The 17,401-nt window shown below is 31.3% G+C and overlaps 2 protein-coding genes across 8 annotated transcripts in view; both read right to left on the bottom strand.

The window, feature by feature from the left end:
• LOC127287127 (kinesin-like protein GA13060) overlaps nucleotides 1-17,401 on the bottom strand; it is a 375,235-nt gene that overhangs the window by 9,819 nt on the left and 348,015 nt on the right. For all 6 annotated transcript variants that reach the window (XR_007843837.1, XM_051313896.1, XM_051313892.1 and 3 more), the window contains exons 8-9: nucleotides 12,248-12,341; nucleotides 4,744-4,941 (exon numbers count right to left, since the gene is read on the bottom strand). Coding sequence is in view for 5 of the 6 variants with exons in the window: in XM_051313896.1 (XP_051169853.1) it covers nucleotides 4,744-4,941; nucleotides 12,248-12,341 (292 nt within the window). In the remaining variant the exon portion in view is untranslated. The remainder of the gene's footprint in view (nucleotides 1-4,743; nucleotides 4,942-12,247; nucleotides 12,342-17,401) is intronic.
• The window catches only part of LOC127287131 (lambda-crystallin homolog), an 87,686-nt gene that overhangs the window by 37,995 nt on the left and 32,290 nt on the right, over nucleotides 1-17,401 (bottom strand). Inside the window, exon 1 of one of the 2 annotated variants that reach the window (XM_051313908.1) lies at nucleotides 14,000-14,012. The exons of the other annotated variant lie outside the window; for it this stretch is intronic. The gene's annotated coding sequence lies outside the window, so the exon portion shown is untranslated. Of the gene's footprint in view, nucleotides 1-13,999; nucleotides 14,013-17,401 lie in introns of those variants that run through there. 2 annotated transcript variants of the gene reach the window in all.

The raw sequence follows: 17,401 nt of genomic DNA, 5'->3' as shown, positions 1-17,401 counted from the left end.
CTTAAAAAACAATGTTCAATTAAATCACCTCTTTCTTTAGATTTAAAGTTATTTAATATTTAACGTATTTTTTTTTTATAAAATTTAATTGAAACAGAAATTATTAAATGACTTTTAATTATCAACTAAATAATTTAAATTCAAATTGAAATAGTTTTTAAAATATTATTTTGTTTATGTTTAATTAGTAAGTGGCTTTTAGACAATAAAATTCAACTGAAATTTCACTGTCTATTGACATTTTTGTTGAAAAGAATTGCACTTAATAAAAAAGAAAAGAAAAGAAAAAAAAAATGTGATAGGATATAAAATGTGAAAGACAAGGCCAATATTTTCGCCAAGTAGCTTTTCTTCCCACTTTTGCGGAGTGGCATTCCCTGCGTGTGGTCTTAAATGGCAGAGTGCGTGTTACTATGACTCTGTGTGGCAATATCCATAAAGGGGACAAGAGGAAGTAATATTACCGGCATCTGTGACTTCTCCAAAAAGCATAAGGAAGAAGAGAAGCCGTTATCAGACGAACGATGATTTTAGAAAATAAAAGAAAGAAAATTTCCCCTTGAAAATCTTAGAAATAGAAATAAATACAATATATTTTATATATATATTATAGATACTGCCCCTGCATACAGGCAACCTGTCTTTCATAAGATTTAACCGAATTGCATCGTGAAGGAGTGAATCTTGTTTTTTTTTTTTGCGAATACATATATGTAGAAAATTTGTTTCAGTGACATTGACATTGAAAAAATTATATTCTAAATTTAAGATTATATTTTCATTGGCGCCTATTTAAGTATATTTCGTATTTATTCTTACAGTTAGATTATAATATTCTTAAAATAACAAACACTTGTTAAATTAAAATATATTTTACAGACAAAAGAAAAAATTTTTAATTTAAGAAATGTTTCTTATTTTAAGAATATTATATTTTAACCCCTTCGCAGTCGAGGCCAAAATCTCATAAGTGGGCCCAAAATGTCAGTAAATTTTTGAATGACCAAAATTTGTGCAAATGTGTATACTATGGTATTTAAGGTCGCTGATTACGATTCCAAAGTCAGATTTTAAAAATTCAAAATGGCGGAGCCAATATGGCGGACAATTTTTTAAAAAATGGCAAAAATGATTTAAAAATACTTAAAAATTGTTACTCGGGGGTTTTTGGGGTCGCTGATTACGAATCTAAAGTCAGATTTCAAAAATTCAAAATGGCCGAGCCAATATGGCGGACAATTTTTCAAAAAATGGCAAAAATGATTTAAAAATACTTAAAAATTATTACACAGGGGTTTTGAGGGTCGCTGATTACGAATCTAAATTCAGATTTCAAAAAATTTAAAATAGCATAAATATGGGTGTGATTATTATTGTATCAATTTTGAATTTTGAAATTTTGTAATTCTGACATCAAATTCGGAATCAGCGATCCCAAAAAACCCTCGAGTAACGAGTTTCAAGCGAATATGGTCAATTTTCAAAATTTTTGTTCGCCATATTGGATCCGCCATTTTGAATTTTGTAAATCTGACATCAAATTCGGAAGCAACCACCCCAAAAATCCCCGAGTAACAAATTTTAGGCCAATTCCGTCTTATTATTCGGCTCAAAATTTATGTGCGTGTATACAAGTCATCGACACTTTGAGCCCACCTATTCCACCCAAGGGGTTAACTGTAAGAATAAATTGCATGGAAAATAATCTTAAATAGGCGCCAAGAAGATATTCTTAAAATTAGGATATAATTTTTTCAGTGCAGAAATAAATTTTAGTTTTTCATTATTAAAATGAATGCGAAAATACGTTGTAGTATAATAATAATAATAATAATAATAATTTTAATGGAGAAATCACGTGAAATTTATATTATGCGCAAATGGAAAATATAACAAAACATCTTGTCATTCTGTCATGTGCTATGCGTCTACATGGAATATAATGTGCAAATACAAGAAAATGTGTCAGAGTGTTTTTTCTTGTATATACATATATATATATATATTTTTCTCTTTTTCCCCATTTTGGAATCCGCTAAAAGCTGCGCGCACGAGCGATGATGTTTTATTTTGCACTCTCACGCGAATGAAACAAGAATGTAAAACAATAACCGTATAGTGAGTGAGAAAGAGTAAGAGAGAGAGAGAGAGAGAGACATGAGCACACGCGAGAATTATTATGCACACCCCCTGGAGGATAAAGAAAAATGTGAAGTATGCCAGTACGAGAAATTCTTTCCTTATGATAATCCAAACAGATCCATTATATTTATTATATTCTGGTCACAGAGTATGAGAATTAAATTTTTTTTCTGGTCTTTGAAAAAATTTCAATTTTTGAAACATTTTTTTATTTTTGTCGCTTTAATTTTGCAAATCAAATGAGTATTAAGTTTTTTAATTAATTTTTCGTCAATATTGGGTAATATATACCTATATATATATATATAACTGTTTGAAATTTTAATTTAAATTTTCTTGAGGTTTATAAATCGTGTAGAAAAATCAATTAACGAAGACTTAGTGTTTGGAGAAGCTTTAGGATAAAGAGAAAGACGTGAATATTCAAAAGCCAGGTTCGACAATAAGGGATTATCTGGTTTATAGTCAAAAAGTCCCTTTTCTTCCATGGAGCCATTCTAGAAATCCGGGCGGTGAAAACTTTAAATAATTACTGGTAGGATTAACAACTTTAGTTTCTCAAGGGAAAGCAGAAGACACTTTATAAATCCTGGGACTTGAAGTTCGTTGGAATCGGGTGTGTATAGTGTATAAGTAAGAGGGAGAGAGAGAGAAAGAGAGAGAGTGGGGGGGGGGTGTAAAGTGTGAGTGAGAGATTTTCAACGAACGCGGGACGATTCTCAAGACACGAGTTAATTATTTAATAAGCTGGAAAATTAATTGCATCGCCCTTTAATTAGTTTCGGGTTCGTCGTTCGAGGGGGAAAATGTCGTCCACGATTTTCTTCATGAACGCTCATAAATGCCAAGTTGCGATTGTGGGTTTACTGTACAATTAGAATAGTTTTTATTTGTTATGAAAACACAGATCAAAGTGGTTTTTTTTTTCTCTTGAAGACTTGATTTGTTTTTCTTTTTTTAAATTTGAATTTCACTTGAGAGAATAAAGTATTTTTTTTTTTTTGGGATGTCGAATTTATAGTCGATGAGCAAATATCTGGAAGAACGACGACGAGTCCTCTTTCTCTCTTCGAGACAGTTATTTGGGCAGGAATCCGCTGAAATTCCGTATGCTTTCCTATATCAGCCGCAATTTGGTTTTGCCAACGTTTCACGGACCGTCGAGTTGGCGAGGTGGTCCGTAAAATTGAGAGTCGAGATTATTGTCCTTTACATTTTTTTTTTTTTCTTTTACCGTTATTTTCACAAAAAAAAAATTCTGAAAGACTTGTGCTAGACTAATAAAGAGTTTACTCGCGATGTATAAGGGGCACTTCATTGAAGGGATGCGAAATTAGGCTCCATATTTTATAAATCTTCCACTTCGATGAGATATTAAATTAAATATATTTACACTGAAAAAATTATATTCTAAATTTAAGAATATCTTCTTGGCGAGAATATATCTTATTTAAGATTATTTCATATGCATTTTATTTTCTTGAAAGTTAGAATATATTTTTAAAATAAGAAACATTTCTTAAATTAAAAATTTTTTCTTTTGTTTGTAGAATATTTCTTAATTTAAGAATTGTTTCTTATTTTAACAGTATTATATTCTAACCATGTTTGAAACTATATTGATCTTTTATTGTTAAAAAAGAAAAAGGGTTTGTTTTTTTGATCCTCACGCCAATCTAATATTACAACTGAACTAATTATATTCTAACTTTAAGAAAATAAAATGCATGGGCGCCAAGAAGATATTCTTAAATTTAGGATATAATTTTTTCAGTGATATACGAAATTTCTACACGGAGAAAAATGGAAAAAGTAATTTTTACTATACTTTAAAAGTAAAACCGGAATTGTCCACAGTTTCTGTGCATTTCTGTCAATTTTTACTCCAGAAATAGTAAAATTTACTATTTCCAGAATAATTTTTACTATTTCATAAGTATAAATTTAATACTATTTTTGGAGTAAAAATTGACAGAATTGCGCAGAAACTGTGGACAGTTTCGGTTTTACTTTTAAAGTATAGTAAAAATTACTTTATTTATTTTTGCATTCTTTTCCATGTAATTTTAAGAAATATAAATAAATTTAAAAATAGAATTGTGACTATTCTTATAGAATAAGTATATTTTTATTTTTGAAAATTGCGTACAGCTTTTGTTCATTTTTGCAATATGATGCGACACATTTCAGTAATAACCGCAGTACTTGGTTCTAATTAATCCAAACGATTATACCAGTCAGTATTATTCGAGGCACGAAATTAATTGTGGGAAGCGTTGTATTTGCGCTTATAATCGTTAACCGTACCAATGTTGTATAGAGACTTCCTAGAAGCAAAAGGGGGATGTAAAGTTCGTCTACTACGTTGTACAATCTGCATGCTATTGCACAACCTTCTCCGCATAGGACCCTTAAGTCTCTTAGTAGCAGTGGAGTATATATACCTATATATTTAGTTGCAGAAACAAGTGCTTCCAAAGAAGGGTTTATTTTTTTCTTTTTCTTCAGATAAAAAAAAAGTCAATTCAAAGACAATTTCAATTATATCTTTTATTGATTTTAAATTAGAATTTATTAGCGTTTTTAAAGAAAAATAGTTACCATTTGCGTAGGCTGCTAATAAATCTTTTAATTGTTGTTGTCCAGCTGATAATTCAACACAGCTGACTCGCACACTAAATCTTGCACCTGTCCTTTGTCGTTGTTCAGAAATTCCACGAAAAAGCCAAGTTATTGCACATGGAATAGCACCTAAGGTGTGACCCGCTTCGGGAGTTCCCAACATTGTATGAGTTTTTCCTGAAACAATAAAAAAAACCAAAAATACAATTTTTGTTTTAAATGATTCGATTTTTTTTTTCTATTTTCGTCTTTAAAACGAAAATTTGGAAACAATTGAGTGTTGTAAGTTCGTTAGAATAGGGAGTTGACTGATGGAATAATGGCAATATTTGATTTGTGGTATGCTGGACGATTAATTTGTTTACAGTTTGCTAGATGCGCGGATATATATATATAAAGTAGATGAAACCCGTGGGATAACATTGGTATTTTGGACCACAATGGTTTAGAGTGATAAACGAGATTTCAAACAGGAATGCGACAATGAATCGATATATCATCGATGCAAGAACAACAGGTTTACGAGGCAGTTAATATCAGATTCAAAATTATAATAAACAAAATTTTGAAAAAAAAAAAAAATTTTTTATGGAACAAAATTTAAAGAAGCGCATGAGATTATTCCATAAAAATTATTAGTCACAATTTTCATTTTAAAGAATTTTATCGTAATTTGTTTTTTTTAAACAAATTTTCATTCTTTGAATTACATTTTTCATAATTCGAAAAATGAAATTTCGTTAAAAAAAACAAATTAGGATAAAATTCTTTAAAATGAAAATTGTGACTAATAATTTTTGTAGCACAATCATGCATTTTTATCATTATTAAATTTGTTTTTTTTATAAAGGTTGTGATAACTTTTTTTTTTGTTTTTAAAAGCAATTTCTTTTTTTTTCGAGACCTAAACAGAAAATTGATAACGAGACAAAAGGGGCGGGTGACTTTATTAATATCGTAAAACAAAGAGAAATGGAAAGTAAAGGAAACGACGTGGAATCAGAGGTGGTCGAGGGTAGCATAACAGAAATAATGGAAAAGCCGAGAGCAGACGTTGAATCTTAAGTGATATTTAATTTTCGCAGTGTAAGACGTTGAATTATGTTATTATTTAATTAGAAAGCTGGAAAAGGGCTGCGTCATCGCCGCGGGTCAGTTTCAAATGAACCGCATCCAATGACAAAAGTTCTCCATTTATACTTTTAAAACTTCTCAAAACTGAATCACGACTTTTATATATATATATAACTTCTGCTTCCTTACATTAATACAATGGTTCAAAATTTAATAAAGAAGTCGTAAAAATATGTTTACGAATACTTCTTTATTAAATACATTTATGCATTATTGTACTTTACTTTTTTAAGATTTTATTTTAGAATATTTATAAAAAAAATGCAGCATTTTCTGTATAATTTAACTTTACAAAAAGTAAAAAAATTTTATATATATTTATTTATTTTGACGTGACGTGTCTTACTTCGAGGTTTTATATTATTGAATATACTCTCTACACCGAAAAAACGGTATTCTAGTTTTAAGATTATTATTTTCTTAAAAAAATATTCTTAAAAATATTCTTAAAATATTCTAGTTTTAAGAATGTTATATTCTTACATAAATATTCTTAATAATATTCTTAAGCAGATTCTAACTTTAAGAATATTTTCTATGTACTAAATCTTCTTCTTCTTAAAACAAGAATATGCGCTAGAATTGACGTGCTGCTAGCTTGTTCGCGTCGCCATTGACTAACGAGTCGTCGTGCGCGTCGGAGTGTTTTTTTTTTTTGACAATCATAGTAAACTTCAAAAGTATTGTTCTCTACAATTTTAATAATTGTTGTTTAGTTTTAATTTTTCACGTTTAAAAATTTATAAAAAAAATATTATTGCGTTTCTTAATCTTATCTACGTAATTTACTCTCTAAATCTGAATTAGTAAAAATGTTTACTAATTTAAATTAGTGACTCACTTTTTGCTTTAGAATTAGTTAAATTTTACTAATTGTTAGTAAAAGTTACTAATAATTAGTAAAATTTTACTAATTGAGAAGCAAAAAGTGAGTCACTAATTGAAATTAGTAAACTTTTTTACTAATTCAGATTTAGAGAGTAAGTTTTTGTGATTCCAAATTGAAAAAAATGTTCGACAATTGGTTAACATTGTCTTTAAGTATTAAAATTGTGTTCTTTTTTGAAAACTTTAATAAAAGTAATATTTTTAAAATAAAAATGCTGTACTTTTTCTTTATTTGAAATTATGTATATTTTGGTTTAAAATTAAGTATTTACTATTCTTAAATTAAGTTTATAGTATTCTTAAAACTGCTAAAAGTATATTTCTTGATACTCTCTAAATCTGAATAAGTGAAATTTCACTTAAAATGTGTCAAAAGTCTTCCACGTAGAAAAATAAGTGTATATGCACTTTTAAATAAGTGGTTTTCACTCAAAAATAAGTGAAGTTTCACTTATTTTTAAGTGCATATACACTTATTTTTCTACGTGGAAGACTTTTGACACATTTTAAGTGAAATTTCACTTATTCAGATTTAGAGAGTACAAGAAGAAAATATACTTATTTTAAGATTATATTCTAAAAAAGTGATTCTAAGAAAATATTCTTAATATAAGGATTCTATTCTTAATTTAAGAATATATTCGTGGCGCCTATTTAAGTCTCGCATATTCTTAAAATAAGTTGAAAATTCTTAAAATTAGAATATCGTTTTTTCGGTGTAAATCTAAATAAGTGAAATTTCACTTAGAATATGTTTCAAAAGTCTTCCACGTAGAAAAATAAGTGACTTTCACTCAAAAATAAGTAAAATTTCACTTATTTTTCCAAGTGGAAGACTATTTAAACTTTCTAAGTGAAATTTCATTTATTCAGATTTAGAGAGTAGTAAAACAGGAGAGTCTAAATATATTTAATGTTATAATCATGTGTCTGGTTATATATTTCCCTTCTTTTATTATAGAAATTTCTGTTTGACATGTGTTTTCGGTTATCGCTACATGCATATAATAACTAGATCGAAAGGGTATTTTGTTTCACGATGCGTAGCAAATTTATCACCCTTTTTCGTCTAAATGTCGCTGCGAACGTTATGCTTTTCTCGACATTATCGACATATTTCCAAAAAGCCTATGTGTATTTCATGTTGATGGAACTGAACTTTTTTTTTTTCAATACGATTTTTCATTCAGTTTGATAAAATGAATTTTCATTTGGTTTCTTTTTCTCATGTGATATTTATAAATATTATCACAATTTTCCCATTTAAATATGTAAAGAAGTTTTGTTTTTAAAACTCAGTTTAGGGAGGGGGAAAAAAAAGGATGGCAATCAAACAAAGGTTTGTAATCTTGAAAGTAGAAGCCCATTTTTGTCAGTCATAGTAGTGAATTTTTTCTTCTTTTTTTTTTAAATATATATATATATATATATATATATATATATATATAAACCATCTACATCAGGAATAGTGTGTCAAAGAGGTAGATTTTCAAAGCAACGGGATTTGTCACATAGAAAATCTGAAAAGGAAACGAGAGTGTCTCACACACAAGCGTGACAATACGCTCGTTTGTACTTTGCAGCGCGTCGCTAATTACCCCACAGCGAACAGCCCCTTAGCATCCCGAAAACCCACCCTCTTACCCCCTTTCCCCCCACCACCGCCCCCTTTTGGTTGCCAAACCCTTTCGGCTTGGTGGCGTACGGTATGAGATAAACCGACAGTGCGGACTGTCGGTCCGTCTTTGTACCTGGGGTAAACGTGTCAGCTCGCGAGAGAGCGAACGCGCGCGCAAGATCGTCCCTTTGTATCACATAATTTATCCCGCGACTGCACGCGAACAAAAGAGACATTAGCAATAAACGCCCTGGGATTTATGCACCGCCACCAAGCTAAATCCCGTCGATATATATTCCCTTAATTGCATCCCACAATACACCTATTTCCGTTAATAAACTTTAAAGCCACGCACTCTAATAATCAACCACTTGGAATTCAATATTAAATTAACCTTTGACCTTTTCATATTATACGTATTGGATATTGTCTTTGAATTTAATTATTTTTTTTTATTTATATTCCCGAATATCATGCCACACACTGTAAAAAGAAGGTACTAAAATAGTACCGATTTTAGGTATTAAAATAGAACCAAAAGGCAATTTAGTACCTAAAGTTGGTATTAATTTAATACCTCTCGTTTTACAGTGCAATATTGCAGCAATATTTCATGTCTATATTGCGAATATTGCACGGCAATGTTGCAGAAATATTTGGAATATAAAAATGAAATATTGTGACAATATTTGATAGGGTATGCACAAAAGTTTTTCGATTGGCTGTTTTTTTTCCCCGTATCTTCTATTTCCGGAAAGCGTGGGGCATTATTTACGGGCACGATCATCTGGCGTTTCAAGCTGACATACACACACACATACGCTTTGTTTTTTGTTTTTAAAGAGAGGAATCGTGTTCGCGCGTACACATTTGCGGAAATTCATATAGAACAACCTGCAGAATTTACACGTTTTACGAGGGCAGGGTTGCGACACCGATCTCTGAAAGCACGCGTTGACAGACAGAGGACAATGAGTGCAATGAGCTTATGAATTTTCCCAGTCGCGTTCGTTGCTTGTAATCCTGAGGACGACGTGCAAATGCGTTCCATTTGTTCATTTTTTTTTGTTAGGTGCATCTTTTTTTTTATTCGTCATAAAATATATTTCATATATTTATATTGAAAATAATATTTGGTTTTTATGGAGTTTATGAAATTTAGTACAGGGGTGTTATTCTGTAACTTGACTTGACTTTCACTTCACTTTCACTTTACTTTCACTTTACTTTCAAATACTTTCACTTCACTTTCAATTCACTTTACTTTCACTTCACTTTCACTTCACTTTGCAAGTGAAACTAGAGTGAAAGGGAAATTGAAGTGAAGTAAAAGTAAAGTGAAAATGAAGTGAGAGTGAAAATGAAGTATAAGAGTGTAGTGAAAGTAAAGTGAAAATGAAGTGAGAGTGAATTGAAAGTAAAGTATGAAGGTGAAGTCAAGCTACAGAATAACACCTCAGACCAGGGTTGCCAGATTGGGCGGTTTCCCGCCAATTGGGCGGATTTGAAGACTCAATTGGCGGGTAAAAATTGGGTTTTGCGGTAAACCGCTAATTGGGCGGTTTTAATGATAGTACCCGCAAATTGGGCGATATTGCTGTATATCATAAATTTGCCTTATGTCTTATGTCTGTCAGGCTCTGGCTCGCTGCCTGTCTGCATGCAAGCGCAGGCGCTGTAATAAAGTACTCAAAACCCGGTGAATCTACCTTTAGGTTGCTAAAGCTTTTTGCGCCTAACCAAAGACATTATAGATCAGCTGTTCTAATTGTAACGACTTCTAAGTTCATGGCCTATACGAAGCCGGCGCGCCGTTCACATGTGATTGTAGTATGTAAATAATTTAAACGTTAGTCGCGCACACTTGCATTTGTTTTATCATATTAAATAAAAATAGAACACACGGGAAAATGAAATACAATTATATCGTTCATTAATATAAAATAATGCATTTGTGAGGACTGTAAATAAAATTTATAATTTTGTCATTTTGTACATACACGTAGGTTGGTTGCAGAGAACGCCTGAAACCTTAGTGCATTTGGGCAAAGGGGAAGCTTATTGTAAACTATGTAAATCTACGCTTCGACCTCAAAAAAAAATAATGTTTTTTAGTATATATAATTTTATATAAAATTATAAATATACAGTATATTTAAAAAAGTGGCGGTTTTTTCCTGTACTATTGGCGGGTCGGTCGCGGAAGAATCTGGCAACCCTGCCTCAGACTTAATTTCTTTTAAAATTAGGTATAGCAATTATTTTTTTCTTCATTACAATTATTATTAAACGGAAAAAAATTTTTATCTGAAATAGCGATATGTTTCACTAGAAAAGAGAAAACTTTCACTGTTTTAGTTGAACATATCGCTGTTCCAGTGAAACTTATTGCTATTTCAGGTAAAGATTTTTTTCCATGTAAATTTTTTTTTTTTATTATACTAACTTTTTGTTTAAAATGAAAAAAAAATGATTCTTCAAAGGTAAATTTTTACGATTCCGTATGTTTCAAAAAGGGTGGAAGTAGTAGGAATTTTATTTAGAGCTTTTTGCGAGCGTTTGCAATTTTTTTTTTTGCTCTTTCTCTCTGTCTCTGTTTTTTAGTAGAAGTTTCCAAGGGAGGCTTTATCGCCCCCTTTCTCTTTCTTAGTTTGCGCGGGCGGACGGAGGAATACACAGAGAGACACGGAGTTGTTTTACATTTTAAGTAGTGATATCGAGTTTGCATGCAAATGCATGATTACACGGGGGAGAGGCAAAGGACGTTGTCGTCAGAGCCAGTGAAGAGATGGAAAGGAAGAGAATCGAGTATATATATATATAAGGTACAAGAAGAAGGAAACCCTGAAATAGAAATGAACCGAGGGAAAGTAAATTATGCTATCGGAACACGCTCCCACTTACTTAGCGCACATATTTTATTCGAAATCGAATTCATGCCAAATATGAAATCGCGATTCAACTCACTTCATACTTCCATCAAAAAAAATTTTTTTTTTCTTAATTCGATTTGAAATCCGCAATTTATTTTATTCTTTATGTAATTTTCTCACATGGAGTAATAAATTTATTATTATAAGGGAAAAAAGAAAAAATTTACGATAATTTTTTTTAACTTGACTAAAAATAAGAGGGTGGGAAAAAAAAGTTTCATGTAAACTAAGTGTGAAAAGTCAGTTTATGCGTATTTTTATGCAAATAGGGATCATTTTAAACAATGGCTTTTTCACCCTCGCTGTCGGATTTTTTTTTCTTCAAGTGTGCGGAGAATAGCCTAGATCTATATCTCACATTCTTAAGATATCTTCCTCTCATTATGAAAAAAGCTTCAATTGAGAAATATCTAGAACGGGGACGTTAAAAAAAAACTTATCTTTTGCTCTACTTTTCTAGGCGATATTTCCATTTTTATTTCGTCGTCATTTTTCATTTTTCTTGTTTTTCATTCGTATTACTTTTTTTTCCCCTCGATTTTGTATTCTCTTTATATGTATGTATATATATGAAAAGAATCTTTTTCAAACCGACTTTCGTCCTCGCTTTGCTGACATGCCATTAAGAGCTTCCTCTACTGAAATCAAACCTTTTAGATTCAATGAAGTTGGACGATTGAATCGTAAGGAATTGCAAAGCAGCGTTGACACAATTTTCTTTCGCTTCTGTTCCCATGAATCAGATACGATTTCTATTATTTGACTCAAGGATTATCTGATTGAAATAAGAATTTTCTTTCAAAGAAAAGAAACTTTTATTTTAATAGAAGAATTAAAAAAAAAATATTGTTTAAGTAGCATTTATTTTGAATAATTTTTAATATAAGAAAGATAAAAACAAGACACTCACCGAGACCAGCGTGTCCTAAACAGAACAAGCAGCCGTCTGTTCCATTGATTACAGCATGGATGACATCTGTGAGAGCGCTCGAGCAAATTTCCGTCTGTAAAAGACACCAAAATTAAAAAAATGTAATTAGTTTATTTATTTTTTTTTTGTTTTGTTTGGATAGAGTAAAAAAAAATTGTTTTTTAAAATAAAATAATTTTCTAATTTCAACGGTAATCAAGTTTGGCAATATATCTAAAGGGTTAACTGTATATGACATGATGATTAATTTACAAGAAGCGGCAACCCTTAAGAAAATAGAAGTGCAAGAACGGGTAGATTGGCTTTGTTTGTGCCTAATATATTCATAGGTATCGTGTCTTTCTAGAGTCAAAGAACCATTTCCTTTACTACCTTCGTCCCTTCGAATACCCCTATTGAGAAGCTGCGGTTAAGGGTTGTTTCATCGGGTTTAACTATCGGCTCGGGCGTTGCAGCGATCCTCGAGATTCGACAAAGCTATCGGGGGGTGCAAATCAAGTGGCTGTGGAGAGAGAAAGAGAGAGAGAGAAAGAGACTGTATCCGAATTTTCAACTCAACAAGCCGTGCATCAATTCGTCGTATCGAAGGGATAAAATGTTAGCTCGGCAAATTGTTTGATGTGTCAGTAATTCTATATTAGGATGATTAAACTCAAAATTTAAATAAAGATAAATCAAGTTTCTAAAGATCTCTAAAGTGATAGATAGAAAGAAAAAATTTTTAATTTTCATTCTGTATGAAAAAAATACCAATTGACTAATTTTGAGTATTCGTTAGACTTTAAAAATTAATTTTAAGACTAGCGATGTATTCCTCGCTCGCTAACGCTCGCTCGGTTAAAATTGTACTTATTGTTGTTTACTTATTGTAGTTCATGTATATTATATATATAATTTATGTTTTAAATTAATATCTTATTAATATTGTATAAAATTTATCTTAATTTTGATCACTTTCATTAAAGGATGAAATGACAATTGTTAAATATTAGATATTTTTTATTATAATTATGACAACAATATTAATTATATTATATTATAATATATTTTTTTTATCGTAAATTGTATTATATTATATTATATTGATGTAAATTATCCCACAAACACATGTAGATTTATTATACTGTTCATATCGCCTATAAGAGGAAAAATACACATTTAAAAGAAGAAAATATATAAAATATGATCTAGCAATAACCAAAATTTTAGAATGGCTGCGCTGAATAGTAACGGCTGCGCTATGAGAAATATATATATATATATATATATATATAATTAATATTATAATGATCATATCACCTAGAAGAGAAAAAAACACATTTAAAAGAAGAAAATATATAAAATATGATCTACCAATAACAAAAATTTTAGAATAGCTGCGCTGAATAGTAACGGCTGCGTAACATAAAGAAAATAATATAATAAATTATAATAATTTATTAATAACATCACTCATATAAAACTAAATTCTAAAAAATTAATTTAAAAATTAATAAGAAATAAAACAACAAAGTATTTTGATTTATTTGAAAATAATTGAAAATAGATTTTTCAAGGACGGTGTCGAGGTCACGGTGTCGTTTTTCGAAATTTGTTAACTTAATATAATAGAAGATGTTTCGTTTTAAATTAAGAAATGTTAAAATTATTAAGTTAAAAACATTTGATTTTAATGACACTTAAAATTAGACACAATATTATAGGTTACTAACTAAAAATTGAAAAAACAACAATAAATAATAAAAAATAATAATAAAAAATTGAAAAAATTCTTAAAAAATTGCAAAATAACCCTTTTTCGGGTTAAAATTGAAAAAAGATGTTACATAAAAATAGTTTGTAAGATTTTCTAAAAGCATATATGCAAAGTATTTTGATTTATTTGAAAATAATTGAAAATAGATTTTTCAAGGACGGTGTCGAGGTCACGGGGTCGGTGTCGTTTTTCGAAATTTGTTAACTTAATATAATAGAATATTTTTAAATACTTTCGATAAATATAAAATAAATTACTATATACCTATCGAAAAAGTGTTTAAATATCTTAAAATTAATTTTTAAATTCTAACAAATATTCAAAATTAGTATTTTTTTCATACAGAATTAAAATTCTAGGGCTACAAGATTCAAGGCCTTAGTTCAAACATAACCTCAAAATTCAAGGGTCATAGGTCAAACATAACCTTAAAATTCATCAAGGGACCGTTGGGTTTGATGTTATGTCCGAGAAACAACTTTGTATTCCCTTAACCAAGAAACGAACATAACCACAAATTTATTTAATCGAAACTCTTCAATATATTGGAATTCTCGATATTTTTCTCTTTGAAGAATATATAAAGAGAGTAAAGAATGAAAAAAAAAATAGTAAATCGCATGTGTAGAGAAAGTGATGATACCACAGGCCAAATAAGATTGAAATCTTTGCGGACGAGGATTCTATGAGGACAAGATGGAAAAGGAGATGAAAGCCGAGAGCATCCAGGATGAGTCCGTGGTTTCTGGGTCGGAGGGAGGTTTAAAAAAAAAAAAAGAAGGTGAAAGGCAAATGTAAGAGGGAGATGAGTGAGAACGAAGTGTAGAGTTTGTTGGAGGAAAGGGAAATAAGAAGTCCAGTCCTTTTTCCCTGATATGGTAATTCCAATCTGTCGTTGGCATTTCAAATGGGGAGAGGGGGTTGTTTCCTATTCTATAGAAAGGACAAGGCTTTTTACTCGTTTATCGATTTTTTTTACCACTTTTACCTGAAATAGATGTTTCTTCATCTATTAATTTTTTTTTTTTTTGAAAATGTGAAATGTGTTAGAATATTCGAACCTCGAGGCTTTGCCAGGATAGAAATGGAAGGATTGTTTGAAAATGACAACAAGAAAGGACATTCGTAATTATAACAGGATCATAGAGTGAGGGATATATAATGCAAAGCAAACATATTTCGCGGATGCCCCTGTGACTCGCCCTTCAGCCCCCCTTCAACCAAGCCGTGTGACGCTTAATGAAATACGTGACCGAAGCCTTCGTCATAATCTCAAACACTTGATTCTACACTCCAAGTTTTGCGGGGAAAGGAGCGAGAGAAGAGGAATTTCCCTGTCTCTGAGCCAGTTGAGAGGAATCTCAGTGCTCTTAGCTTCGGCGCGTTTCGACTCTAATTTACAGCAGATATCGATCGTATTTGACGAGTTATAATTCTACGAGAACCACAAGAAATGCTTTTCGTCATTCATTTTAAATTTTTGAATACGCAAATGTTGTTCTTCATTATTTTTTCTAAATTATTTAAATTGAAACCAAACTTAGAAACAACAGAAATATATTTTAGAAACAATATTTACATGGAGAGAAAAATCAATTTTACTCTCAAGTAAATATAACGTAAACTATACCAAAGTTAGCGCTACTTGAGACCCAAATAGTTTTAACTTGGATCTTGCGTAGCGCTAACTTTGGTATAGTTTAGGTATATTTACTTCAAAGTCTCTTGATTTTTCTCGTGTGTATATTTTCGCATATTTTTTTTAAAATCCTATAGTGATTATCGAATTAAAGGTACAAATCAGTTAGGTAATATGAAGGGGAAAAAAAGGGGTTTGAAAAATAATTAACTCGTTAAAGAAAAGTGGCGGAATCGTTTTGGATCGAAACAAACGACAAAAGCGACTCAATTATAGAGGGAGGGGTGGGGTTCAATCATTAATTTTAAACGTGTGAATTAAAAGCGACGCGAAAAGGCCGTGGTATGACTTACAAACGTTCGACGATGGTGATGGGTTGAGTTGCAGAACGCGTACTGGTAACGCAATATTGGCGCACCCACATGGAATACCAATAGGGTCAGGAACGTCGTCCTATCCGACGGCTTCGAAAAAGGGCGAGAGAAAGACGACGACGAGGCTCTCTACCAAGATCTTAGAAACGAGAAATGCAAGGAAGAGATCTTTCCCTCTGCTCGTTTCTTGCTGGCGAAGAAATGTAAAACTCATGTCGAAACTTTCTAAGGAGAGAGAAAGAGAGAGAGAGAGAGGACACTCAAGAGGGTTCAAGTACCCTTTTAATGGCGCGGGAAATAATCGAATGACCCCTCCATCGAATTTCTTGATTCTAATCTCTGTTCTTCTTCGCATGACTATATATAATAATTTTTTATTTAATTTAAATTATTTTAAAATTCAAGAGTGATAACAGATAATCGTCACAGGAAGAAACTTTGAGTTTTTTTTTTTTTCACAATATCCGATAAAATCTTGCCACTTTGCACTCCATTGTAGATACTGTTACCAAATCCGATAAAATCCTCGGGTAAAAAAAAAGGAAAAATCCACTTGTGTTAAAAATAATTGGTTCGGGTGTGAAGCACCAACCAAAATCCGATATCTAAATATCGAGCACGTACAATCGCTTTGAATGTATATATGTATATGTATATATAGAAAGCAACTGCGTGTCGACAGTGGTTTCGATTTTGCATCGGTCACCTCTACAGACATAGCGGATTTCGCAAATGCTTTTTTGATCCCAACATTCTGGCCCGCGAGGGATAAAGAGGAAGAGAGAAATCAACAGGAAATGGAAGGGTGGGGGGGAAATATAGAGGGAGGGAGAGAGAAAGAGAGATGCAATGGGTTTTGGTCCCCTGGCGCCAATGACGCCAATCTCCCGTGTAAATCGCGACATATTTCACCTAGTGTGGGTTGGGGGTACTCATCCCAAACCATATTCACCCCCTACTTCCAAAATCCCTCCTCAACAGATTCAGGTTTCTTTTTTTTTTAGTCTCGTAACTCGTAACCCCCATCTATTCCCTCTTAACTTCCCCCCTCCACCATTTTGAAGGGGGAGTGAAAAAGTTTTCGAGTTGTTATCCCGGAACGATATTGTGATTTCAGAAGCCACATTCAACCGCATTGGGGCATGAGGAGAAATTTTACTTGCTTCTAACCTTTACTCCCTTTTTTGTGCGTACTGATTTATTTTTGAAATATTTTATCTTTTTATGTTTCTACGGGTTTTAAGAATCCTTGAGTGAGGGGTGGGGTGGATTGAAGTTTTTATTTTCGATGAGGAATTTTTCGAAAATATATTTTTTTACTAAATGTTTTAATGGGTATATCTTGTTACTGAAACTTTGATGTT

The sequence above is a fragment of the Leptopilina boulardi genome, unplaced genomic scaffold, assembly GCF_019393585.1.
Source record: "Leptopilina boulardi isolate dan_hultmark-lab unplaced genomic scaffold, ZJU_Lbou_2.1 LbouV2_368, whole genome shotgun sequence".
In the NCBI taxonomy this organism is placed as follows: Eukaryota; Metazoa; Arthropoda; class Insecta; order Hymenoptera; family Figitidae; genus Leptopilina; species Leptopilina boulardi.
The sequence above is the reverse complement of the archived record's forward strand: the minus strand, read 5'-3'. Positions and strand labels throughout refer to the sequence as shown.